Source organism: Protopterus annectens, chromosome 7.part0 (genome assembly GCF_019279795.1).
Source record: "Protopterus annectens isolate FY-2018-M chromosome 7.part0, PAN1.0, whole genome shotgun sequence".
NCBI classification, from domain to species: domain Eukaryota; kingdom Metazoa; phylum Chordata; order Ceratodontiformes; family Protopteridae; genus Protopterus; species Protopterus annectens.
In genome coordinates, this window is record NC_056739.1 from 620,716,726 (window position 1) to 620,744,678 (window position 27,953).

The 27,953-nt window shown below is 40.1% G+C and overlaps 1 protein-coding gene across 1 annotated transcript in view; it reads right to left on the reverse strand.

Moving 5' to 3' along the window:
* The window catches only part of VPS13C (vacuolar protein sorting 13 homolog C), a 6,956,796-nt gene that overhangs the window by 1,442,805 nt on the left and 5,486,038 nt on the right, over positions 1 to 27,953 (reverse strand). The window contains exon 66 of the mRNA XM_044076309.1: positions 27,417 to 27,543. Coding sequence (XP_043932244.1) covers positions 27,417 to 27,543 — 127 coding nt within the window. The remainder of the gene's footprint in view (positions 1 to 27,416; positions 27,544 to 27,953) is intronic.

A 27,953-nucleotide genomic window follows, 5' to 3' on the forward strand; every position in this document is an offset into this window, starting at 1 on the left:
TCAGATTCCTACCTTAGTAGACCATCTTCACTTCAACCCCTATAATTCTATGTCCCAAAAACCCACTACACCTATCAAAAAATGTAACACCTCATCATTACCATCACACTCCTCCTCCTCTCTGCCCTCACCTCTCATCACATACAGCTTTGTTATCCACTTACATGCGCTCCTACCTTCAATATCTATGAAACCCTTTCAACAACATCCTCCTTTAATATCTCCCCTACCCTCTTCAACCTCTCTACCCCATGTTTATATAAACTGCTTAAACCTCAAATCCCCCCACCCACTTACAAACCTAGACCCAAGTTTCACAAATTTCTTCATTATATAACCTCACTCTCTCATCACAACAGCAACTTACGTACATTTGGGGACATCCAGCCCATCTCTGGCCCCCGCCCTTCTCAAAATAATCTCACATCCACTCCTTCCCCAAATACTCTCAACCACCCTCATACAACAAACTCATGCTTACCCAAGCACCTGATAACATACACTAAATATTCAGAGCCTAACTAACAAAATCACTGAGTTCCATTCCTCTTAGCCCATACAACTCTTCACATCCTCTCCTTATCTGAAACCTGGCTTAAGCCACACATCGCCAACCAGGCTATATCTATATGTCTGATATAATTATAAGAAAAAGGGGTGGTGTAGCCATTCTCCACTCTAATAACCTAAGCCTATCACCTTTTCCCACACCCATCCCCGACTTTCACCCTGCAGAACTTATCATTCTTAACTGCCACCTTAATGCTCAAAAGAAATTTGTCATAGCTTCCATTTACATCCCTCCTGGGAATAATCTGACCACTCTAGAAAATATCCTTTACTGTTTTTCCCACAATATACCATATGAAACCATAATTTTGGGAAATTTTAACGTAGATTGGTTAAAACTTAAAACTAACTCTCCACAACTGAGCATCAACCTGCATGGTTTCCATCAATTGATATCTACACCCCTTCCAATCTCCATAAAACTCATCTTCTAGCTCCATTAGACTGGATACTCACCAACTCCCCCATCACTACCATAATCCTACAACCTCGCCTGAATGCCTTAGTGATCACCTTCCCACCTCTGTCCTTAGATATACCACCCACCCCCCAAAATCCCAACTTTACAGGGAGTGTCGTAAACTATCAAACTTCAATGCAACCCAGTTTAACTCCATTATCTCTAGCATAGACTGCTCCATCCTTAAACAAATCCCATTCAATGATGCAGTAACCATGTTCAATAGCATCTTCCTGAATACCCTTAACTCCCTTGCCCCCTCTAGGAAGATCAGAATAAAATCTAATCATGCCCCAAGACTATCAAGTAAAACCAAGTCCCTCATGCACAAGAGAGAGAGAGTACCTGGAAAGCCTGGGCAAAAACTAAGGAAATTCCAGTACTCCACAAATGCAGGCATCTTAGAAATTTTTCAAAAAAAAAAAAAAAACAAATAATGACAAAAGGTCCTTCTATAATCTTCACAGCTCAACAGCAAATCTAGCCCTCAGAAGTTTTGGTCAACTCTAAATAGAAATTTTTTTCCTGGTTGCTCCTCTACTCTCTGTCCTTACCCAGACACATCACCACTGGAAACAGCTACACTCCTCAATAAGCACTTCATAGACTCCATCCAAAAACTCTTGCCTACCAACTCAAACAATACTTCTCTACCTAACCCATCTAGTAATACTCCATTCTCTTTACACTCAGTTCCTACCGCCTACATTAGATCTCTTCTTCAAAAGCTTAAACCCTCCTCTCCCTCCACTGACAACCTACCTCCTACCTTCCTCAGAATTGCTGCTGATTCCATAGCATATCCTGTATCTATCATTATCAATAGCTCCATTCAGGGATCCATTGTCCCTACCCTTTAGAAATCCTTCTTCACCATTCCCCTGCATAAAGGTGGTAACTCTACAGACTCTTCTATCGCCCCATAGCCATCCTATCCCATCTCTCTAAGACACTTGAAAAATGCATACACTCTCAGCTTCTTAACCATCTCCTGCAGAACAACCTGCTCACTCCCACTCAACATGGTTTCCGGCCTAACCATAGTACCAATACCGCCCTCTTATCCTTCATACATACCATAGCAGTGGCCCTAGACAACAATAAACTTATATTCTGTCTCTTTCTTGACCTTTCCAAAGCCTTTGGCACCGTCTCTCATCCCCTGCTACTATCTAAACTTCAAAATCTAAATCTGTCTTCTTCCCTAACCTGGTTCTCCAGTTACCTACCCTGCAGGCAGAAATCTGTCAAATGGCTTTCTTCCACCTCTCCATTTACATCTGTTCCTACCGGAATCCCACAAGGTTCCATCCTGGGTCCTCTCCTGTTCAATGTCTTTACCAACAATCTCTATACATCCTGTAAAGAATCCTCCTTCATCCAATATGCTGACGACTCAACCCTCATCTCTATCGCTGACAATATCTCTAAACTTCACACCCTAATTCAACAGGCATTTCTATTCACAGAACAGTGGTTATCCAATAATCTACTTATCCTTAACCCCAAAAAGACCAAATTCTTGCTCCTTCTGCCTCGATCTTTCACTCCCCACAAATCCATGTTGAAATTACATCCACAAATAAAACTATAGTCCAACCAGAAGCTCACACACAACTCTTGGGGGGGTCATCATTGATGATGAACTCAAATTTAATCTCCACCTGCTCCAAGGCATAAAGAAGACAAACCAGAAAACATTTCTTACTACCAATGCTAGACTCTTCTTTGCTCAAGCCCTTCTACTTCCCTCCCCTCCTATATGCTGCCCCTGTACTCACCACCATTCAAACCACAACCCTGAACAAACTCCAACAAACCTACCATAAAATAGCTAGGTTTGTCACAAACCCACCTTACAATGCACATCACTGCCTTGTTTTAACCTCACTCCAGTAGCTTGAATTCCCCCAGCTCCTACTTCTAGCTCTACTTCAAATGTTACATTTAATTTTTAATAAGCCTGCATCCTGTCCTGCTCTCTCTTCACTCTTCTCTATGTATACACCACCTAGGACTCTTCGCACTTCCAGTCAGCAACTTCTGCTCACATAGCAACCAAAAAATAAAAAACTATCGGCAAACTCCTTTACAAATACTCCATTGTACAAGCCTGGAACAAACTCCCTACAGATTTAAGTTCCATCATCCGCCCAGCACACTTTAAAGAAAAACTCAAAATTTACTTAACTCCAAACTGTGTCATTGTCAGGCACCAAATTGCGCACTCCATTAGAATACCTTTCTTCCTCCATCCTCTCCCACATAAGTACTCCACTATCTTAGGATATGTGCTAATGTTTTTTAATCAGTTCTGTTGGTTAAAACTCTGCTTGTACATATGTAAATAAAATTACTACTATCAAAAAAAAATATGCATGCATGCATTGCTATTTCTAACTTTTTACATTTTTTGTACAACTGACTTTTTGATGCTTAAATACATTTCTTTGTATAACTTAGGTTTTCTCTGTTCAAATTCCTCGTTAAAATAAGAATTTTCTGTAACTTGTTCATGTGTTGGAGCTTTTCTCCTTGGGTCTCCGCTGAAAATGGGCCACAAGCCCAGTTGGACAAACCTGGTTAACAAAAGTCAATAAATAAATAAATTAATTAAAGGGATTTCAGGATGTCAGTAAATGGGTTATTAAAAAAGTAGGACAACAGAAAGGGCGGAGTGCACAGATCAGTGAGGAACACCTTTGGGAAGAGGTGCAGAAGGGAGAAAGTAGAACTAAGCAGCACTTTAAAGGTCCACTATAGATGAGTGGATTCAACCATTTTGCTGGTTTGGGTCTCAGACTAAAAGCTTCCGTCAGATCAAAAAGAGAGCACCTGTCAAAGTGCTCATTATTCATGTTCATAAGTATGTTATTAGTTAAAGTATATGGTGTAGTTAATGCGTTTCTACCACTCCAGAGGACACATTTGCACGGGTACAGAATTCTGCAAGTCTGAAGGTGCTGATTTAGCTGAAAGTGGGTGGAATGGAAACTGGATGGAATTTGCTGTGTTGGGATGGTCTGGAAGATTTTGGGTTGTCACAGTTCCATACAGGAGGCAAGAGACTGTTGGCTAGGGAGAGGTTAAACAGGTATGTGAGTGGGTGTGTGTTATGATCCTGGCAGAGAAAGAGTTATATGAGCCAGGGTGCAAGGCATCTGCATCACCTGGAATTTGTTCAAGACAGTTTGTTAACACCTTTGGTTTTGATCTTAACATAGCATGGAACGGGAAGCGCCGAGCGAGTTATGGTCAGTGGTGATGAATAGATTGAATGAAACGAAGAAATTTAGTAATTCTTGGGGTGATAGTTGACTGCCAAGTTGTCCCATGGCCAGTGACTGTGTTCACAAAACTCCAGTTGTTATTTTTTGTTTGTTTAAAGTGAAGAGCAGATTACATTTGTATGAGGAAGTTGGCTTTAATGTTGTCTGGTGAACGTCTTGAAATTGCTTGTGACCTTATACAGGAGACACTGAAACACTCCCAGTAGTATTGTTGCTGTTGGAAAATGTTTATTTTGGAGATGTAGGAGAAAGATGGTTATGGAGATGGCAAGGGTATTTGGATTCTATTTTACAATGAAGGGTTTACAATTCTTTTTGTGTAATTCTTTTAAATCTGTCATTTTTTCTTTCCTTTTGATTTAGTATGGAATAACCAACAGGAGGATTGTTATTTGAGGTAGAAGTAAGTGTAAAAGTAAATGTGCAGTGGTCCTTAATAGTGTAAGGGAGAATAGTGAGGTAAGAGTTTTAGTTAGGGAAATTAGAATAATATCAATGAGAGGATGGTTCTCTTAAAATTGGGTCCAGTAGGCTCACAGATTACTTGTATTACACCATGACTGGTGATAGTGGCCAGCAAATCCGAGTTGCCAAGGTAGTTAATGTTAAAGCCTACTAAAATAAGTATGTTGCTCTCAGTTTGGTTTGGGTTATTATGCCTTGCAGGAGGATAAAAAATCTATTAACATATGCAGGATGAGCGAGGTAAGCTAACACAACTGGAATGGGGGAGTTAGGTAGGTTAATGCCTAACCAGAATGGGTCATGATTACTTACCAATAAGTTATGGGTGCATGAGCGGATCTTAAAATAATCTTTGAGCAATAATTCAGCACCACCCAAATGTTTTAGATATAGGTTGTGTGTGTTATTTTATCTACTATTCTGGGATGACAAGGATGTTTTGAGACATGAATGAAAAGGAACGATTTGATCTGTTGTTGCTTCTTTAGTATGCTACTAGCATTGACAGCAAAAGGGGCAGAAAGTACTAGTAGTTTGATGTTAGAGGTTTGGTGGTTTACAGAAGACTGTGGGGGCAGAGGTGGGGGATGTATAGCAGGGAATGACACACAATGAAACATAAGTAAAGCAGGAAGGGTATGGCAGCGATTGTTCTTACTGATGTGAGTAGTATGAGCTGCTGGGGTACTTAATCTGAGCTGGTAGTATGGATATTACTTTGCAGAAGCAAATGTGGTGATGGTGGATTGCTTAGTATGAACGCAGGTAAGGTAATGGAGGATTTACAGCAGATCTTAACATTGTGCATTGTGGAACATCGTATAGGGAGGGTTGCTGAGAATTGGCAGAATAGGAAAATGAGGTAAATGCTGGGTGTCAATGGTTATAACTTAGTGGAGCATGTATGCATGTTACGGAGGATTGAACACACTTTATGATACAAGAGATTACTGACAGAAGAAATGTGAAGTTGTTAGGGAGAATAGTTATGACACCTTACGGTTGAGATGTACATCAGAGTAGTGGGCAATATATGAATTCTGAGTAGGACATGGGAAGGAGTGAGAGGAAGGGGGAAAAAAAGGTTTAATGAAGTTGCAGGACTATGTAAAACTCTGTGAGTTGTAAACAACCGGTTTCTTTAAGTGGGTGGGAGTGTGATGGTGTAGGAGAATAAAGAGTATAAATGTGATAATGGGTTTAGCAGCTGGGGACTGGGGCAAGAGGGAAATAAAGTAGGCAGACACTGATCAGGCATGGTAATCAGTCAGTGCATTCATGCACCCCCAAAGCCTGTCCTGTATTCTGAGCAATGGCTACATGTATAAGAAACATTCAGATGAGTGATACACAAGTTGTGGATTTGAAATTGACTTAAATAATACATGCCTAGATCAGCTCTGATATAGTTGGCAAGGGACAACATGAAACAGCCCAAAGTGTAAAAAAACGGGCACCTTGAAGGACAAGTCTTGCACTGTGTAAGAAGTAGTAACTTTAAAAAAGCAAAAATAATGTAGTCAGTGTAGCTAGGAACCACCCCCCCTCACATTAGTATGATCTAAACAGTATCATTTTATTTATTTATTTTACATTTGTTGACCAGGAGTGTCTGACTGAGCTAAAGCCCTTTTTCAGCAGAGCCCAGGGAGTAAAGCTCCAACATATGCCAAAAAATATATACATAACAGTAAAGAATATACTAGAAGTTACAAGTTATAACAGATTTTGACAAAAAACATAGAAATTACAATAAACGGATGAGCAAAAGAAAAAATATAGTAAGTAAATAATTTGCATGTTAAATATATAAGCTAGTCTCGGGTTCAGTAAGCACTGTATAGCAATACTTTGGGGGGTGCATAAGAAAATTTGCTAATCTATGGTTCAGTAGGCCAATTATGAGGAAGGATTAGAAGGTTTCATAATAAAACATAAGATGCAAGCTGTTCAAGGCTGCAAGTTGTGCGTGCTGATTTCTGTGAGATTAAGTGAAAGAGTAGTGCACGGGTAGGTTGAGGTCAGGGAGGATGCATACATTGGCAGATCCAGTGTTTTTTAAGGTAGTATTTTGTGGGCTAATTTGAATTGTTTGGGGTGGGTTAGGTTCTTTGTTTCGAGTGGAAGTCTGTTCCATGCAATAGAGGGGTGGTAGCTATATAAGTTGCATCCTGCCCTGGATTTTGGTTTGTGGACATTTAATAGGTCTTGGGAAGCACTTCAGAGATGTCTGGTAGGGGAATAATGGGAGATGAGGGGTGATAGACTTGGGCAAAATTCAGGCTGATATAGAATGGAGTGTATGATCTGGAGCTAAGATTGTAGTAACATATGAAGTAGTTCGAGCCAGTCCAGGTGTTTTAAGGAGAGACAGTGGTGGGATTTATATAGCTGTTATGTTGCGAATCGAGCAATCTTATGGCAGGTTGATTCTAATTTGGTTAGTAGGGTAGTGTTCAAATTTTTCAGTATTTGGGAACAATATGTTAGGCAGGGTAGAAGTTAGACACGAGTAAGAGATTCTAGCTTCAGGGGTGAGGTATTTTTTGTTTCTATATAAGAGACCTAGCTTTTGGTGGGGGTTTTTTGATACAATAGTTGATGTGTTGATCAAATTTTAGTTGGTCATCAATGGTAATGCCAAGTAGTTTTGTGCTAGTTTCAAATTCTATTTGAGTATTTTTAGGGAGGTTATAGAGAAGGAAAATTTGATATGGTTTGCAGATTTTGGCAGAAAGAGTAGCAATTTTGTTTTTTTGGGGTTGAGGATAAGACGGTTATTAGTCAGCTATGTCTCAACAGCACTGAAGGAGGTTTGGGTAGTTGACAGGAGTTCAGAGGGTGAGTCAGCAATGGCGATGACTGTGGAGTCATTAGCATATTGTACAAGGGTAGACTGAGAACAAGAGGTATGAAGTGAGTTAGTGAAAATATTCAAGAGCAGTGGCCCAAGAAGAGATCCTTGGGGAACACCGGTTTTAACTGATAGAGGGTTGGATAGCAGACTCCCATCCTACTGATTGCTGCCTTTCAGTGAGATAGCTAGAGAACCATGTGACTGCATCAAGGGAGAAGTCTAGGTCTGTAAGTTGTTTTAGTAGCAGAGCATAGCAGACAGTGTCAAACGCCTTTGAAAGGTCAAGGAATAAGCAGGATATGAGTTTATGTTTGTCTTTGGCTAGAGTTACAGTGTTGAGAAAGGATAGCAGAGCTGTGGTTGTGCTGTGCTTGGGGCGGAAGCCGTGCTGTGTGGGGGTGAGTAGATTTTCCTGTGAGAGATAATGCATAACTTGTGTATACATTTCTCTAGGAGTTTGGAGACAGGGGAGAGGCTAGTGATAGGTCTAAAGTTAAAGATTTGAGTGGAGTTGCCTCCTTTATGTATTGGATGAGTGTAAAACTGTTTCCAGATAGATGGGACTTTTGGACTCCGAGATGCAGCGATTGATTAGGATAGATATAGGCATAGCAATGGAGTGTGTAGCAATCTGGACAAAATATGAAGGGATATTGTCAGCAGATACAGAGCAGGGTTTGAGCTTAGAGAGTAAAGTTTTGCTATAGTTAGTGGCGACAGGCTTGAGAGAGTCAGTGGTTGACAGGGGTACAGCAGGGTTGGAAGTAGGGTTAAGGTTAAAAAGTTTGGAAATTGATTTGATAAAGTAGGTGTTGAAAGTGTTGGTAGTCTCTCCAGGTGACCTGTCAGGACAGGGGTTTGGTGAAGTTGGGTTTCCAGGATATAGTATCTGGTTGATAGCATTCCAGAATTTTTGGGGGTCAGATTTTAAAGTTTTAGGAAGACTACAGTAGAAATCTTTTTTGTCTTTGTTGATGCGTTTTTTAGTTAGATTTCTAAGTTCTTTGTACTTTTGCAGGTCAGTTGGAAGTTTAGATTGTATCCACATTTTCCAAGCCCCATCTCTTTTTTTTTCATGTAGATACGGCTGGTTTTAGATAACCAAGGTGATATGTTAGCTTTTACCCAAACTTTTTTGGGTGGGGCTAGAGAATTCAAAATGTTAAGGATGTTTAAGTTGAAGGCATTAACTGCATCATCCAGTGGGAGCTGAGCAAGGAAATTCCAGTTTATACTAGAGAGAAGGGTTCTAAATATATCTGGGTTGCAGCAGGTGATAAACCGCTGTGGTTTGGGGGGATGAGTGGTATTAGGTGAGTGATCACTCAAGGAGTCAGTTTCATAGGGTGTAATGTCCTTACTGAAGGAACATATCCTTATAGAAATATACACAGAGCAATTTAAAACCAGACTCTCCTCTTCTACTTTCAGTTTAACACACCTAATGTTGTTTATATCTACAAGGAATTTTTGGCATTAATACTGCAGTAGATTACCAGTACCCTCTATGGACCATATCTGGTCAGAAATTACTGCCATGAACTGCCCATCTTGGCTGGCCCTATACAGTATAGATCATACCTTCATTAGGACAGACAAGCAACTTTGTAACAAGGTAACTGTCCAGAAGGGGAAAAGAATAAGTGATTAATAACTTTGGTCATAAGGTCCATGCAGACATAAGAAGCAGTTCACAACTATGCTGTATGTAAAGCATACAATTGCAATAATCCAGAAGAAACAATTTCTTACTTGATGCTCTGTTATTTTTAATTTCTCCAAGTCTTTTGGGTTTCTAATACCATGAAGGGAATGGACCCAATTCCTAAGTCAAAGCATGATTAAAGATCATGAAATTAGTATTGTTTCAATCTTTGATGTTAGCCAGGAGTGCTATTCGCAGCACCCGCCATGTGCCCAGTAATGACTCTTCCTGCAATTTGTACAGGTATCAGTAACATACCTAAATATGACTGTAAACTCTCTCCACATTGTCCTAATTTCTGCCTGCAAATACTGGTACTTTATGACTTTGCGTCTCTTTGTATGTAAGACACTGTAGTCCCTGGGGTGTAGCAATTTCAATGATCAATGCTATTTTCCTCTTCTTTTCATGGACTATTACATGGATGTTTTTTTTTTTTCGCATCTATTTTTTGAATTGTTGGTAATGGGTGATTCCCTGCGATATAAACCATCAATTTCTATAATGATTTTTAGCTTGTTTCCAATCTTTTTCAACTACTTCACTATTACAATGTTTGCACAATCCACAATGCAACAGTTTTACCACATTATTATGCCTTTTAGCATACAGTCCTTCTGCCATTAGTATATCACAACCAGCAACAAGACGTGCGACTGTTTCGAATTCTGTTTTACAAAACCAACATTTGTCTGTTTCTCCCATATGCTCAATGGACTTTGTAAACCAACAAGTACATAGTCCACTGTCTTGGAGCAACAAGTACATAGTCCACTGTCTTGGGCCACCAATACTAACCTTTCATCTTTTGGTTTAAATTCACTTCTTAACTATTCTTGTGTTCGATCCTGATCAAATAAGGTTGTTCCAAGAGTTTTCTATACTTGAAACTATATTTATGCATTTTCCACATTTCTTGCTTTCTTATCTGATCCTTCATCTTATATTCATAGGTAGGTAACTAGGCTATCTGCCCAAGGGCATTTATAAGCCTAGCCATAATGTGTTGGCTTTCGCCTCCCTTTTAAATTAGTTTCCTGGGCCACTGTCTAGCAGGGCCATTGAAGTGATCCGAGGGGTAAATTTACAATTTCCCATCCACTCGTCAAGATTTCTCTTGAAGAAAGTCAGTGAGGGGCTTTGCCTAACATAAACTGGATTCTATTCCAGAGCGAGGGAAGTCTCTGGGACAGGAATTTATCCCTCCATGTCCTGTTTATTGTTGTGCTGAGGTTTAATTCACTGGAGCGTGTGGCTCTAAGAGATTTGGCTTTCTTGAGGTGGAGCATATCCATTAATTCCGGGTTGGACATGGCCTTATACGTCAGGCAGAGATCACTTCTGAGCAGGCGGTAAGCAACTGAGTAGAGCTGGAATTTCTTTAGTTGAGCTACATAGGGCATCTGTTTGAGGCCTATGATCCTCTTAGTGAGGTACTTCTGTGGTCTTTCCGGCTGTTGCAGGTGTCGGGTAAGGTACACTCCAAATGGGGCAGTGTACTCTATTATGGGCCTAATGAGTGATGAGTAGAGGGGCACAATGACCTCTCTTGATCTAGAGGTGAACCCTTTCGTGATTAGTTGGGCTACACAGAAGGAATTTCTAACCACTTTGGCAATGTGATTATCAAAGGAGAGGTTGCTATCTACATGGGTCCCCAGGTCCCTAATTACATCTTCCGTACTTAGTGGATTACCACCTATGTGATACCTCGTGGGTACTGTTTTTCCCAAAGGGGATGACTATGCATTTTTTGGCATTTAGCTTGAGGCCATAGTTCTGACACCAGGTATCGGTCTCTGAAAGACCCTTTTGGTGGATGTCTGTGTCAGCCAGAGAGTCAATTATGGCCCCCAGTTTGCAGTCATCTGCGAACTTGGTCAGCCATAGTCCTCCCGTGCTTGCCTGAACCTCAGAGAAGTATATATCGAACAGGAGGGGTCCCAGGACTGAGCTCTGTGGGATGCCACTTGTAAATGGTTTAGAGCCAGACATGACACCTGCAACTCTGACCATGTGTGTTCTATCCATGAGCCAGTTGGCAACCCATCTCATGACATAGAGGTTAATGTTCAAGCTGGTGAGCTTATCTATGATGCCAGAGTGGGGAATGGTGTTGAAGGCCTTAGCGAGGTCCAGGTAGCCTGTGTGGACTACCTTTCCTTCATCTATGGCCTTGGTGACTGCTTCAAAGAAGTCAACTAGGTTTAGGAGGCAGGATCTGCCTTTAACAAAGCCGAATTGGGTAGGGTCCAGTGTCTGGAGGTTCTCAATGTCTCTGTTTATGAGTTCCATGATGATTCGCTCCATAGCTTTGCAGACCAGGCTAGTCAGGCTCATAGGGCGATAGTTCCCAGGTTCTTTTGTGGCACCACCTTTGTGGAGCAGGACGACTGTTGCTGTACGCCATTCTTTGGGTACATAGCCTGTGGTAAGGCTGAGTTTGAACAGTGAATTTAGGTGAGGGTTTAGTTCCTTTTGGAGCTCATCTAAGACGCAGCCTGGGATACCATCCGGTCCCATTGATGCTGTGTTTTTAGCTTTGGAGAAGGCTGTTTTTACCTGCGTGTCTGTGATGTCTGGGGCTCTGCATTCTTCTGGGATGTACACAGGCCCTTTTGGGGGTGGGGGGTGAAGTTTGCACTGAACCTGTCAGCCAGGATGTTGGCAATGTCAGTTGGTTCAGTGTATTTTTTGCCATTTTGCACTAGCTCAGAGCATATCTGAGAGTTGCCACCTAGATTCTTGACATAGCTAAAGAAGTCTTTGTGGTTATATCTTTAGAGTCTTTGGCAATTTTTCTTTCAAAACAGGCCTTAGATGATTTTATGAGGGATTGTAGTTTCTTGCTAATATTGATCAGTGATGCCTTTCCTTTTTGGGATTTTGCTCCATCATGTAACAGTTTCCTCCTTCTGTTGTACAGATTATTTATTCATTCTTTAGTTTTTTGGCACATTCAGTTGCTGCATGATTTTTATCTACTTCTGTTTTCCCTTCCATTCCCATTTGACGCAGATGTTTCTGCTAGGCTTACTCTCCTCATATTTCAAAACATTCACTATGTTTGGGTCTTGTGAGGTCAGCAGATACATATGCATTTCAATGATTGCAGATCTATACATGTAATCAATTTCAAGGAGGCCCATACCTCCTTCAAAACGGGGAATATATAATGTTGGTATCCACTGATTTTTACAAATCATTTGATGACCATGAAGCATCCTTGTTTGTTTTCCTGTCCAACCTATCCTACGCCTTTTAGGGCCAGTCAGTAAAGTCCAAAACTGTAAGTTAGGACAGGAAGATCAAATTGATTTATACCTTGGACTTTCTTCCTAGATGTCAACACTGTTTTCAGTATTAATTTTTGCCTTCTAAAATATTCCTTACTAAATGTTATCCACATTTGTTCATGTTTTACTGTTGATCCTTCCGTTCTCAAATATTTATACACTCCCTCTTGCTCAAGTTCTTTGATATCACATTCCTGTCCAAAACTGATGTTTTCTTGGTGCTGCAGTTTTCCAGATTTAAAGGTTGCTTTTGCACATTTATCAAGACCAAATGACATTCTTATATCATCTGAAAAAGTTCTGAACACTTGCAGTTGTGCTTTCAGTTCCTCATCTGATGAGCTATATAGTTTTAAATCATCTTCCAAAAGAAGATGAAAATTCTTTCCAAACTGTAGCCACGACCTAAATCTGTTAAGTAGACAACTTAATGGGTTAAGCGCAAGACAAAAGAGCAGTGGTGATAGTGTGTCACCCTGGAATATCCCCCCTTTGTATTTTTATCCCTGGAATAATAATTTGCCCTTTATCATGGCTTAACTTCAAAGTGGTTTGCCATTGTTTCATGATCACTGTAATGCAATCGATCTGTGTAGGCTGTATCTTATATTTTAAGCACTTTTTTATCTATGAATGTGGGATACTGTTAAAATTTTTTTTTGTAGTCTGTCCATGCCATACTTAAGAGTCTTTGCCCCTTTACAGTTTTCCATTATGACTTTATTTAACAAATGATCCTTTGTTCCAAATTACTTTCTTTTGTGACCCATTTGCCATGACTGAATTTTCTTCTATAAACTCTGTCAGCATCAATTCGAGTGTATAATTTTATATATTGTCAGAAGGTAAGTTATTGGTCTATAGTTTTTAGGATAGCATGCAGGTTCAAGTATTATTTTTCCTGTTGTTAACCAGGCTGGTGTCTCCCCGGGGTGCACAAATAAACAGTTCTTACTCATGGCTAAGTCTTCATGTAAAGATGTTAATACTTTTAACCAGAAGTGAGGTGCTGCATCTGGGCCTGGAATTTTCCATTTCAGAGCTTTTCTCAACTTTGCTTCAACCTTTCTGGCCATTACTTCATCCCATTTCATATCCTGCACATTTGAACTTCTTATTCTTTCTTTTACTTCTTCTGCCCATTTACCATCTTTGTTATGAGTGTGTGGTGACTGGGCAGGATTTCAATGGGCATGTTGGTAAAGGGAACAGAGGGCATGAGGAGGTGACTGGTAGGTATGGTGCTAAGGAGAGGAATCCAGAAGGTCAGATGGTAGTGGATTATTTGAAAAAGTGGGAGGAGCATAGGGTGATGCACAATAGTGGAGGAAGATGCACACAGGTGGATTACATCCTATGCAGGAGGGCCAGTCTGAAGGAGATTGGAGACTGCAAAGTGGTGACAGGGAAAGTGTAGTTAGGCAGCATAGGATGGTAGTCTGTAGGATGACACTGGGGATCAAGAAGAGGAGGAGGAGAGTGAGTGCGGTGCCAAGGATCAAATGGTGGAAATTGAAAGGATAATTTTAAGGTAGATATCAGGGAAGTGTTAAAGACAGACTCTGGGTGGCAGTGAAGAGCTACCAAACAGCTGGGCAGCCACAGCTGAGGTAGCAAAGGAGACAGCTAGAAAGGTGCTTGGTGGGACACCTGGACAGGAGGAAGGAGGACAAGGAGACCTGGTGGAATGAGCAAGAAAAGGACAGTATACAGAGAAGATGTTGGCAAAGAAAAAGGGGGATTGTCACAGAGATGAAGAAAGCAGACAGGAATACAAGGAGATGAGGAATATTGTGAAGAGAGATGTGGTGAAGGCTAAAGATGAGGCATATGGCAAGTTGTATGAAAGGCTAGACACAAAGGAGGGAGAAAAGGACCTGTAACGATTGGCTAGACAGGTGGACCAACCTGGGAAAGATGTGCAGCAGGTTAGGGAGATAAAGGATAATGAGGGAAACTTACTCACAAGCGAGGAGAGTGTGTTGAGCAGATGGAAAGAGTACTTTGAGGGGCTGATGAATGAAGAGAATGAGAGAGAGAGAGAGAGAAGGTTGGATGATGTGTGGATAGTGAATCAGGAAGTGCAATGGAATAGCAAGGAGGAAGTAAAAACAGCTATGAAGAGGAAGAAGAATGGAAAGGCTGTGGTCCAGATGACATACCTGTGGAAACTTGGATATGTTTCACAGAGATGGCAGTGGGGTTTTTAACCAGATTGTTAAATGCAATCCTGGAAAGTGAGAGGATGCCTGAAGAGTGGAGAAGTGTATTGGTACAGATTGTTAAGGACAAGGGTGATGGGCAGAGCTGTAGTAACTACAGAGGGATAAAAGTGATCAGCCACAACACTAAGTTATGGGAAAGAATAGTGGAAGCTAGGTTAAGAAGAGATGTAATGATTAGTGAGCAGCACTACAGTTTCATGCCAAGAAAGAGCACTACAGATGCAATGTTTGCTCTGGGGATATTGTTGATTGAGAAGTATAGAGAAGGTCAAAAGGATTGAGTGTCTCTTTGTGGACTTGGAGAAAGCATATGAGAGTGTGCCAACAGAGGAGCTGTGGTATTGTATGAGGAAGTCGGGAGTAGTACAGAAGTATGTAAGAGTGGTACAGGATATGTACAAGGGCAGTGTGACAGTGATTAGGTCTGCACTAGGAGTGACAGATGTGTTCAAGGTGGAGGTGGAATTGCATCAAGGATCAGCTCTGAGCCCTTTCTTACTTGTAATGGTTATGGACAGGTTGACAGAAGAGATCAGACAGGAATCCCCATGGACTATGATGTTTGTGGATGACATTGTGATTTGTAGTGAGAGTAGGGAACAGGTTACAGGAGACCCTGCAGAGGTGGAGATATGCTCTAGATAGGAGATGAATGAAGGTCAGCAGGACTAAGTATGTGTGTGCGTGAATGAGAGGGAGGACAGATGAATGGTGTGGATACAGGGAGTAGAGCTGGTGAAGGTGGATGAGTTAAATACTTGGGATTAACAGCTCAGATTAATGCTGTGTGTGAAACAGAGGTGAAGAAGAGAGTGTAGGCAGGGTGGAGAAGAGTGTCAGGAGTGATTGTGCCAGACAGATACCAGTATGAGTGAAGGGAAGATCTACACGATGGTAGTGAGACCAGCTATGTTATATGGATTGGAGATGGTAGCACTGATGAACAGACAGACAGAGCTGGAGGTGACAGAGTTAAAGATGCTGAGATTTGCATTGGGTGTGACAAGGATGGACAGTATTAGAAATGCGTACATTAGAAGGTCAGCTCAGGTCAGACAGTTTGGAGACAAAGCCAGAGAGGCAAGATTGCTTTGGTTTGGGCATGTGCTGAAGAGGGATGCTAGGTATATTGGGAGAATGATGGTAACGATGGATCTGCCAGGTAAGAGGAAGACCTAAAATAAGGTTACAGATGTGGTGAGAGGGGACATGCAGGTGGTTGGTGTGACAGAGCAAGAAGAAATGGAATCAGATAGTCCGCTGTGGTGACCCCTAATGGGAGCAGCTGAAAGAAAAAGAAGTTATGTTCCACATGATCTTCATAGATACATCTCCCAAATGTATCTGTTTTTTTGGGGTGGTGTTTTAGTTCCTTTTGTTCAGTTTCCCAGTCCCCTACAAAACTTTTTTTGGTCACCAATAAATTGTTTATTTTGCACTTTTTCCTTTATATTTATCTGCATATATTTTAAGTTTTTCTGTCTGTGCTGATATTTTTAGTTTATTTGCAATTGTGCACAAGAGATCCTGATATGTTCATAGGTAGGTAGGTACTAGGCTATCTGCCCGAAGGCATTTATAAGCCTAGCCAGAGTGTGTTGGCTTTCGCCGCCCCCTTAGATTAGTTCCCTGTGTCTCTGTCCAGCAGAGCCACTGAAGTGATCCCCGAGGTAAACTTTCTGTTTCCCATCCACTTGTCAAGGTTTCTCTTGGAGTGCTAGCGAGAAGTTCTGCCTAACGTAGATTGGAATCTTGTTCCAAAGCATGGGAAGTCTCTGGGACAGGAATCTATTCCTCCAGCATGTCCTATTTATTGTTGTGGTGAGGTTTAGATCCCTAGAGCGTGTGGGGATAAGGTTTTCTTTAGGTGGAGCATGTCCATCATTTCAGGGTTGGACATGGACTTGTATGTCAGGCAGAGATCACCTCTGAGCAGGCGGTATGCAACAGAGTACAGCTGGAGTTTCTTCAAAAAGTCCTGACACTCTGCACATTGCCTTTATCATACCAGAGTATTTTTGTTAATCTGTTCAATCTTCCATACTCTTCTAACAGTGATAATTCTGGTCTTAACTGCTTTATAGTTCTCTCTATTCAATACTTCCATAATGGCATTTGATTTCTCCCCTTCCTTTCTCTAACTACCCTGCATTTTGGTGGTAAGACTGTTATTAATTTAGCTGCACAGTAATAAATCCTACTTCTGTTATATCACATGAATCTTTATGGACAGTCCTAATTACTGTGTTAATTTGTTTTATCAAACTTCTAAATTTTGGAGTTTACTGACTTTTTTCAGTTTATTTCTTTTACTGATCTTAATATCTCTGTCCCTTTCTATTAAATCAAGCAACAACTCTCTTAGATCATTGTCTTCTAAACTGAGGGCACATTCTTTGTTTCACATTTCCAGCAGGTGTTCTACAGAAAGTTCCAGAGCTTCTTCCTGTTCCACCTTCTCTTCAGTTTCATCCTGTTTCATGCATTGCTCTTTCATATGGGAGCTCACTGGCCTGTCATACCACAACACTGACTGCGTCAGACATACCACAGTTTCCTGTTCCTTCTCTTGCTGTGCAACTTCAATTGAATGTTTTCACTGGCTTCCTATGGCAACTGATGAGATGCTTCTCGCTCGACTGTTTTCTCAATTTGGGGATCCATTGCTCTATTCTGTTGTGATGCTATCTGTGTTTTCTTTCTCTTCACAGGTAATCCATAACCTCAGTTTCTATTTCTTTAACATCTCTATTACTAATCTTCTTTTCATACTTCCTCGGTTTTCTTATTTTTTTGTACTGTAAAATTTTCCAAGTCCGGATGCCTTTGCCTGTCCTAACTTTGGTGGTGCTCTTTTTGTACGGATTAATTTTGCTTTTTCCTTTGCATAAATATTAAACTGTATTAAATTCATCTTTCTTTCCAGTATCCATATTTCTTCTTTTTTTGTCATTTCAGTGACAGGCTGAGTGTATTCTATTTAAGAAGAGTATTTGGAAAGTACTGTACAGTGAACACAAAGTCACAACCTTGAGATGAGCATCTAAAGGATCATGACTAGTTAAGATGTTGTTTAAGCAATGATTTGACTTTGTCAGAAAGTTTTAGTTGTGTGGGGATACTATTAGAGTTCAGCAATGTACTGAGACTGCAGCAAGTCTCCTGCAACATTATTTGACTTATTTGTGAACAGTAAGAATTTGTTACTAGAATGGAGGTCCCTTGCTGGAAAGTAGAGCAGTAATACTTTTTTTAGTGCAGGACATTTTTTTTCTGGATGATAAATGAGTTTGTGTGCTGTAGTTAATTGTGAATATGTTAGGTGGTTGTGTAGTTCAAGCCAATTTAATTGCTTAAGTTATGACAATGGTGGGTATTTTGACGGCGATTGGTGGCAAATTTAGCTACTTTATTGTAGCAGGAGGCAAGTTTCTCTGAGTATTGTTTAAGTTTGTTAGGATAGGAGTGGTGTATAAGAGAGTCAAAAATAAGAAGGTGGTGCCCAAAGTTTTTCTTGCAGTGTCTGTAAGGAATCCATTTATCCTATGAAGGGAGCCTAGTTTCGGGTGTGTAGATTTAATGGTGTGCAGTACATGCTGGTCATATTTCAGATAGTCATCTCTTATAACATCTAGAGGTTTACTGTGAGTTACAGTTTCAATGACAGTATTTGCTGACTTTATGGTAAAACAATTGCTCTTAATTTTGGCAAAATTTTGAGGTAAAAGTATTAACTTAGTTTCCTTGGGATTGAGTAGAAGGTTTGATTCTTCGAGCCTGGTTTTACAGAGGGGAAAGATTTTTGGGTAATGTCTTGGAGTTTATTTATTGTTGAGGCAATACACATTAATGTTGAGTCATTTCCATACTGAAATAAACTATCATGGTGAAAGGAGGTGTGGAGGTAATTAATAATATATTAAATAGTAGAGGCCCCAGGATAAAGCCCTAAGGGACACCTGTAGTAACTGGTTGAAAGGATGGGATTTGATGCCATTTAATGGCTTACTGCCTTCCAGACAGGTAACTAAGGAACCACAACAAGAAGTACTGTGAAAGTCCTATTCAGGAGAGTCGAATGAGCAGTTGTTGGTGTCAGAGAGTATTAAATGCCTTTGACACAAGTCTAAGAACATGGTCACCACAAGCAGACCATTGTTTCTATGTTGGTTTATTGCACTGGTAAAATGTAGTAGGAGCAGTAGTGATGCTGTGCTAGGGCCTAACGCCATGTTGTGTTTCTGAGAATAGGTTATTTGAGGTTAGGTACTGCATCAGCTGCGTATAAATGCATTTCTCTAGTTTTTTTGGAAAGGTAGGACAGAATCGCTATCAGTCTGTAGATATTATACACTGTAGATGTGCCACCCTTGTGCAGTGGTTTGATGTAGGATTTTTCCACAGTGAAGGGACATATCTTTAAGCTATGGACCTATTAATTAGTATGGACACAGGGAAGGCTATGACTTCTGCACCTATTTTTAGGCAGTCTGATAGCAGTCAGTCTATAGCTATGGAAATGTTTTTTAGTTTAATTATCAGCTTCCTTATGAGCAAAGTAAGTACTGGACTAAAACTGAAGAGCTGTGGGTGGTTTTGACTGGACAGGGGTAGAGACGAGGTAAGATGAAATAGTGTCCAAGAGAGGTAATACTGATTGTATAAAGTAGAAATTAAACTGTGTGGGGATAGAGTCTGCTGTGTTGTCTGTTTTTGGAGAGGGAGTGGTGGTCTTGCCAAAGTGGAATAGTTTACTTAGTGACGACCAAAAGAGTTATGGGTTGTTTGTCCGTATAGTATCTGGCATTTTCCCTTTTTGTCATGATTTTTTTTGTTTTCTTTGTCAGCGATGGTGCAAGGTTGAACTTTACTTTTTTATTACATACTAGTGCAAGATTACTTAAGGTCTGCAAGAATAAGGGTTCTACAGTAGTATCTAGTGGCATTGTTCTAAGTACATTGCAGTTATATAATGCTGGAATAAAAACAAAAGATTACTGACTTCAATGGTTAGCTTAGCTTTTGGTGTCATTCAAAGGGGGTCCAATATATAATGGCTTGGGAGGATATGGTAGACAGTCCTAACTGAGTTGCCAGGGATAGCCTATATCAATCTCCCCAAAGCTTTTCACCTGCATACTGCATTTTTTAGGAAACATCAATACTCTAAAGCTTCTAATATAACAAAACAGAATGAGGATAGCAAAAAGGTACTGCTACTCAACACTAGCAGCCTTAAAAAAAATTCCACTCCTTATCTTGGAATACATAAAGTTATGCACTGTTAGGCATACTTGGTACAAGACCACTGAGAGAGTGCTCCATTAGTGTGGGACTTCAATGCCTAACACAAGTTCGGGCCCATAATGCTGCCACCTTTAGTGCCTTCTTCTAGTGTCTCCATATTTGTAAAAAAAAAAAAAAAAACTCTACCTCCAAGTTAATATTAATAAATATCCTTATCAGATCATGGCTAACTATAGCACCCCTTATATGTCCCCATCCACCCATAATTCCCACCTGACTAGTATGGAGTCATTATGCATTAAGCCAAATACCATTCTCCAAGAGAACTTTATCTAACACTCTGTTAACTATGAGAAATGTACAACCTCTAACATGTATGATCAGAGTTTTCTGGACTTCATCATTACAAACTCCAGCTTGTCCATACCTCAACCAGGGGCAATAAAATCCTGGACTTGGTTCTCACTGATATGGGACAGCTCTGCTCCCTATTAATTGTAAAACTGGAACACAAATCAGTCAAACACAGCTTAAGACTGAAGCCAAAAATGACTACCAGTACCTTGGTATTCAGAGATTATCCAAAGGCTAATCTACTGAAATTAGTGATGATATGTATAAATTCAACGTCCCTTGCCTCTTGATGATCCCTCTACATATGTTAAATCTTTAACTGCCAGATTCTATGCATACGTGAACAGCTGCAAAGAAGCATCGGTCCCTCACTTTAAAAAAAAAAAAAAAAAAAAAAAAAACTCCTATAGTCCTATAGTGGAACCAAAAGACAAACAGGCTCTATAATAAAAGGGAAAAAAAACTCATTGCACATAACCATAAATTTAACTCTTGAAATGCAAAAGAAGCTTTTGCTAAACTTAACAGGGAACTCCAGACCCTGATCAAATCAGCCAAGTCAGATATGAAGCAAAAATTGTCACCTAGGCAAAAGATAACTACAAAGACTTCTTTAAGTGCGTTAGAAACCTCAGAAACAATGCCCGACACTAAGCAGAGCTATTAGTAAATGCACTCTCCAAGGCCAAAAACACAGCATCTATGGAACTGATAACATCCCTGGCTGCATCCTACATGGACTCCAATAAGAATTAGCAAGACCACTGGATACTCTTTTCAATCATAGTATAAGCACCAGCTTTTTCGCAGCTGAATGTAAAATGGCCACACTTATTCCCTTGCACAAAGATGGTGCGTCCTCTGACCCCGGGAACTACAGACCTATTAGCCTGACTAGTCTTATCTGCAAGGCCATGCAGCAAATCATCATGGACCTTATCAAAAAAGATATAGGTAATCTCTAAATACTTGACCCTACTCACTTGGATATGTCAAAGGAAGATCATGCCCATTAAACCTGGTGGACTTCTTCGTGACAGTCACCAACTCCCTGGACAAGAGGAAACCTATACATACAACCTACCTGCACTTAGCCAAGGCTTTTAACACTATACCCCACTCAGGCATCATTGACAAACTCACACAGCTAGGTATCAACCCTTATATTACTAGGTTGGTTGCCAACTAGCTCACTGACGGAACCCATACAGTTAAAATAGGGGAATCCATCTTCAACAGCAGACCTGTAACCAGTGGTGTTCCACAGAGATCAGTCCTGGGACCTCTACTATTCGAAATCTATTTCTCCAAAGTACAAGAAAAAACTAAAGGTCTGTGGCTGACAAAGTTTGCTGATGACTGCAAACTGGGAGTGGTCATAGACTCTTCAAACAATGTCAACATCCCATAAGAGGGTTTTGTGTACACAAATGATTGGTGCCAAAGTTACGGCCTTAAACTCAATGCAAAAAAGTATCATTATCCCTTTTGTTAAGGGAGATGTTCCTGCTAACTACCACATCAATAGCAACATCCTAAATATGCACTCAGTAGTGACAGACCTGGGCACACAGGTTGACAGCAACCTTATCTTTGATCACCATGTCTCCACAGTGGTAAAAATGGCACTTTATATTGCTCACCTCATAAGTAAGGGCGCTGCCTCCAGAAAAAAAGAAGTTATAACCACCCTGTACTCTTCCTTCATCAAGCCAATAATTGAGATCAACGCCACTCTTGGTATGTACCTTTCTAAGTACCTGCAGCAGATGGAGAGACCACAAAGGTTCCTCACAAGGAATATGCAAGGTCTTCAGCATCTTTCCTAAGTAGATCTGCTGAAATCACTGTCAATTTCTTCTGTTGCATACAGACAACTCAGAGGTTATCTCTGTCTTGCGTATAAAGCAATCTCTGACCCTGCTTTACTGAAAATTCTGCATATCCACAAGTCAAATGGCACATGGGTTACTACTCTGAAGACTTTAACTTGGTATTTGACATTAATACAACCTGCTGGCGGGACAGATTCATCTCCCAGAGGTTACCACACCTTTGGAACAGACTCTCATTTCATGTCAAATGCAGTACCTCACTGGCCCTCTTCAAATGCAATCTGGACAAGTGAATGTGTAAGCATAAATTCATTCCGGGGGTTCCAACTGTGTCTCTCTTGGACAGGGGCAATAGGTGTTGATTGTGGAAATGACAGTAACTTGGCTAGGCTTGTAACGGTCCTAGAGCCATTAGCCTAGTAATTTCCTATGATCCACCAATGCTAAACATCGCTACGTGGCAGCACTCGATGCACTACATGCAAACAAGCGCAAACATGGGGCTTAAATAAGACAAGAAATAACCCTTTTAACTAAAACGAGCCAATAAGGACACTTTTTCGGAGCTCTGCTCCAATCACCCTTGAGTAAATGGGGCCCAGACAGCACTCTCCTCTCACAAGGGTCCAGAAGGGCCTTCACCAATGCTCATAAGTTACAAAACAGACCCAGAAACAGCAAACCTGGAAATGGGCTATGCTACAGCTGAACTAGTACAGTATACAGTAAAATATGGCAAAAAACAGTTCAGGCAATTCAGACAGACAGTAGAATGCAAATACTAATACAAACGTATATATAATCTACAAATATTTTCACTCAGTCACCCTTTCAATATATCAAGAGTTGAATATGCTGAAGGCTTATTTCCCTGGCCAGGACCCCTGCAACAATTCCACTGGCCACTTCCCTTATTCAAGACAGCAACATTCAACCATTAGTCTCTCTGACGTGCTTTCCTCTCAACACCTTTACTAAATTATCACTTCAGACATAGGCAAGCATACATTTATATAAAAGAAAACAAACTATAACATGTTTCCAGTTACAGACATCATACATACATATCTTCTTTTGTAGAACTATCATCAGGCCAACATTACATAAAATGCTCATTTCCTTCCTTCCCGTAAACCTTACTCCTAATATTCAGATTACTCTGGATATATTCTTCCCACCGTTTCCATTTATTTCTATGTAATTTGGTCCTACCTTTTTCTAAAGATCCCTATTCCAGTCATTTTATCTCTATTACAATAGTCAATATTTCAAATACAGTTGGTTTAGACTTTGATTTCCATTTTCTAGCAACTGCTTTTTGGAAGCCACCAAAATTAAACGTAAAAAAGGCCTTACTATGTCAAGGCAATTCAGATCCTGTACCCCAGCTGTAAAATGAATAATTTCCCCTGTTACACCCATTTGCTATCCAATATTTCTGACAGATTATTCTGTAGGGAATTTCTAAGACTGCCAAATCATTTCACTCCCAAAGATACATTCCAGTTACCCCCATTCTACCCCATCACACCTCCAACACTTGCCTCCTCTGAAGAAAATTTATTTGGCAGTCTGCTTGGGGTATAGAAACACCTATGCAAATACTTCCAAGTAAAAATCCTAAGTTTTCTAGACTTTGTTACATACTTGAGAGTCATACATATCTCCACTCAATGTTTCTTTGTCAATTGCTTACCCCATTGCTCTTCTCAAACTTTTTTAACCTCCTTTGATCGATTCCTATAGTTATCAAGCAATATTTTATATGCCCTACTAATTATCCCTTTAACAGCAGCTTCTGTTCTAGAGGAAACTAAAAACTCTACAAGAACATGTCTTTTACTTAGGATTCCTCTAACTCTTTCCTTTGTCTATACTCTTATCAATCACTGGTAGGGAAGATGGTCTCTAACCTATAGTCTAAATGTCTTTGCTTCTTCCCATTCTATTACCTTTCCCTCTCTAATTACTTAATCCAAATACATTGATTCCTTTACCAGTGTTTTCCAGTAAACTACAGCCCCCTTTAGCCTATTCTCTGCACCCTTAATTGGAGTCACCTCTACTGTCAAAATATAATTTCTCCATTCTCGTACTGGCTTAGTTCTTAGACTACTTATCCACTTCATACAGTTTTCCCTTACTTTAAATCCTTTTGATGTACAGAGTAGTCATAGGCTTTACTGAAGTTCAGGAAAACATACAGTCTGAGAGCTACAGAAGTTATTGGTGTTCCATCACTCCTCTCTCCAGATGTTCAGTTGCACAACTACAGGGTATTTGATTGAAGAATGTTTTATGGATTGAAGTCATGCTAGTTTGGGTACTGAATCTGGCTATTCTCTTAGATGGCCTTAGACATTTTTCTCAGAACTTCCATCTCACCTTTACTGGCTTGTTACCAGGCTAACAAGCTTGTAACTAGACTGGTCCTACTACCTCACTGGAAAAAGAAGAGAAATTAAGTTAGTTTCCGGTTATCCGGTACTTCTAACCTGTCCAGAAATCTACAAAATTTGTATACGAGTGGTTCCGATGAGGTATTTGGGCCATATGCTTCTTGCAATGAACCAGCCTTGGTCTTACACTCTCCTTACTTATTGGCCCGTTCAGCCATTTTAAGAAGCCTAGCATTCCATTCCCATGGTAGTTTTTAATTCCTTATACTTTGCATGCAAATAACCCAGATATGGGCTGAAAAACAATATCTCTCCTTTATCCATGGAAGACAGGTGTGTTAAATCAAGGGTTAATCTGCATTTACACATCCATTCATCCAAATTACATTTGAGCAGAGTAAGAGAAGTACTTCTTTATGTGGAATGAAAGACTGTTCTACAGAAGTGGTATTCTCTGTGATACAAACTTATTTCTCCAACATGCTCTATTTACTTTGCAACACGTGGAGATTCCTTCAGCAGGTATTTATGATACCATTGGACTTGTGAATCTGTATTAGGTCTGATAGAATACAGTCTGTTGAAGATCTATATGCAAGGCAGAGGTGACCTCTCAGTGGCGTATATGATAGTGAGCTGAGGGACAAGTAGTGTGCAGTTTTTAAAATTTAAGTCTTTTTTAAGTGAGAAAGTGTGGTGTACATTTGACTTGGGACAAGTGTTTGGACAGGTACATACCAAAAGGGACATGATACCCAGTGATCAGCCTAATGAGTTTAGAGTATTGTGGGATGATTACATCCCTAGATCTGGACACCATACCTTTAGTTATAAGTTATGTGATGAAAAATGACTGTTAATTAAATGGTGAATACACAGTGATCAAAGGATAGCTCAATGTAAATACAGGTTCTCAGATCCTTAACTATTGGATTCATTTTCAGGGCTGTTTTTTCCGTGTGATAGTTACAAGGAGAGTCATGCTTGCTGAAGGATACAATTACATGCATCTTTGCACTTAGTATTAGTCCACAGTTTTGACAGCAGCTACTGTTCTGGACAGACCCTCTTAGAGGATCTTGGCATCCTCTGGTGAGTTTGTGATGGCACGAACTTTGCTGCCACCAGCAAACTTGGTCAGCCACAAACTATTAACATTAGTTTGATCTCAAAGAATTAAATACGAACACAGGAACATTGTAGGCAAGTTTTAACAGGGACTATAAGATGATTAGGCATATAAACATAAAATGCCAAAGTGGAGTGCTCCAAGGACTGAACTCTGGGGTACACAGATAGTGACAGGCCTTTTGGAGGAGACAGAGATGCCCACCCAAATTTCAAGAGTTCTATTTGTGAGCCAATTTGCTATCAAATGAGTTACATGGGGATTGACATTTAGCTGGTTGGTTTGTCTATGCTGCCAGAGTATGGGATGGCGTTAAATGCCTTTGCAAGGTCTAGATATGTGGTGTGCACTGTTTTGCCCTTGTCCACTGCTTCAATATTTTTTGGAAGATGCCGACAAGATTATGTACACAGAAAATGAGTTGAGTAAAAACTATGTAGGTTACCTATATTCTTATATATTAACTCCATAATGATCCTTTCCATAGCCTTACAGGTGAGCCTGGTGAGGTTTATGGGTCAATAATTGCCAGAGCCCCTTGAAGCCCCACCTTCGTGTACCATAACTGCTGTTGTCCTCTATTTGTCTGGCATGAAGACTATTCTATGGTTGATAATGAATAGCTTCTGTAGATGATCAGACATGTCATGATTCAGGCTGACCAGTAGGCAGCCTGGTATGTTATATGTTAACTTTAAAGGAGAATAGTTGATTGTTGACATTTGCTGTTCTCCTATAGTTTCATTTTGTTTTCCATAATTCTACAACTCACGATAAAAAGTCTTGAAATTACAATATGGAGCTGTTCCTGGACACAAGAAAGCAGAAGGAACTAATGGATCAGTATGAAATAGAGGTTTTTAGTCATAGAATCAGGAAGTCAGCAGGATAGCTCAGAAAAAGAACTGAATTATGAAAGTGAATAATGAAGTGCATTTTATTAAATGTGAACATTATACATCCACCTAGCATGCTGCTTCAGTCTCTATTACCACAAAAACATAAAGAAACAAATTCTGAAAAGAAAACCTGCATTTCATTCCAATAAAAAAATCTATTACATTTCTACAAAAGAATCTCAAGAACATATATATATATACATATATGTCATTACAGGAAATATAGACAGCTCTGCAGGAAGGAAGATGCTGCCACATGATACTTTGAAGGCAAACCTGCACCTAAGTGGAGCAGTTGAATGATTCACATGGTTTTGCTAATAATACATGATGCAGGGTATATTAGCCGCTTGCTCTTTCAGTCCCTTGATAGTGTTGGCCTAACATACTGTAAGTTGCACTATAAAAACATTTCAGCCATGGCTAAGATCACAAAAATTAGTGAAGCAAAAATCTTCAAAAGAGAAGGACAAGACTTTAAATCAAACCTGACCAGTTTGTTCTTTGCATTTTTAAAAGCACTGTCTTTATCTAACCACCTGCATTCACTACACAGCCTTCTGTGTTTATTATGAAATGTTGTCTTATACGAGAGAAAATCATTGAAAAAATCTAGACTAGTATTACCTTTACAGCGTTTTACTCTAATATCTAGCCTATGGTGCCAGTTACATGTTTTATATACCTTAAGAAGTTCAAGTTCTCCTGAATTCTGTTCGCATTTCCAAGTCAGCTTCCTTGTACCAGCAGGATCAATCCATGCAAACCGATGGACTTTACTTGGGAGAAGCTCCAGAGTGTCCTGTATTCCACTGAAAAGTAATAAACATAATGAGATTTAAACCCCATCCCAAAGCACAGTTAAGTATTAGAGACCCAGTGCATTCTCTACAGTGAGTCTATACTACATGCTTACTTATTATTTTCATATTCTGATCATTTGCCTTAAGCTACGAATATTCAGAAGTTTTGAAAACAAACCAGAATAAATTACAGACACAAAACAATTTTCAGAAAAGGTTCTTCTACAGGAGCTACAGGAAATGTGGATGAATTTGACAAGCTTTAGATCTCCTGTCACATGAACTGCAAGTACCCTTTGCTCTCAATATCATTTTGAAGCTGCGGCACAGTCTGTACACTTTTCACCATTCATACACCTCACTAACACCTGTGTGGTGTGGAATGTCACATCTCTGACAGACTACACACATCTTGCATT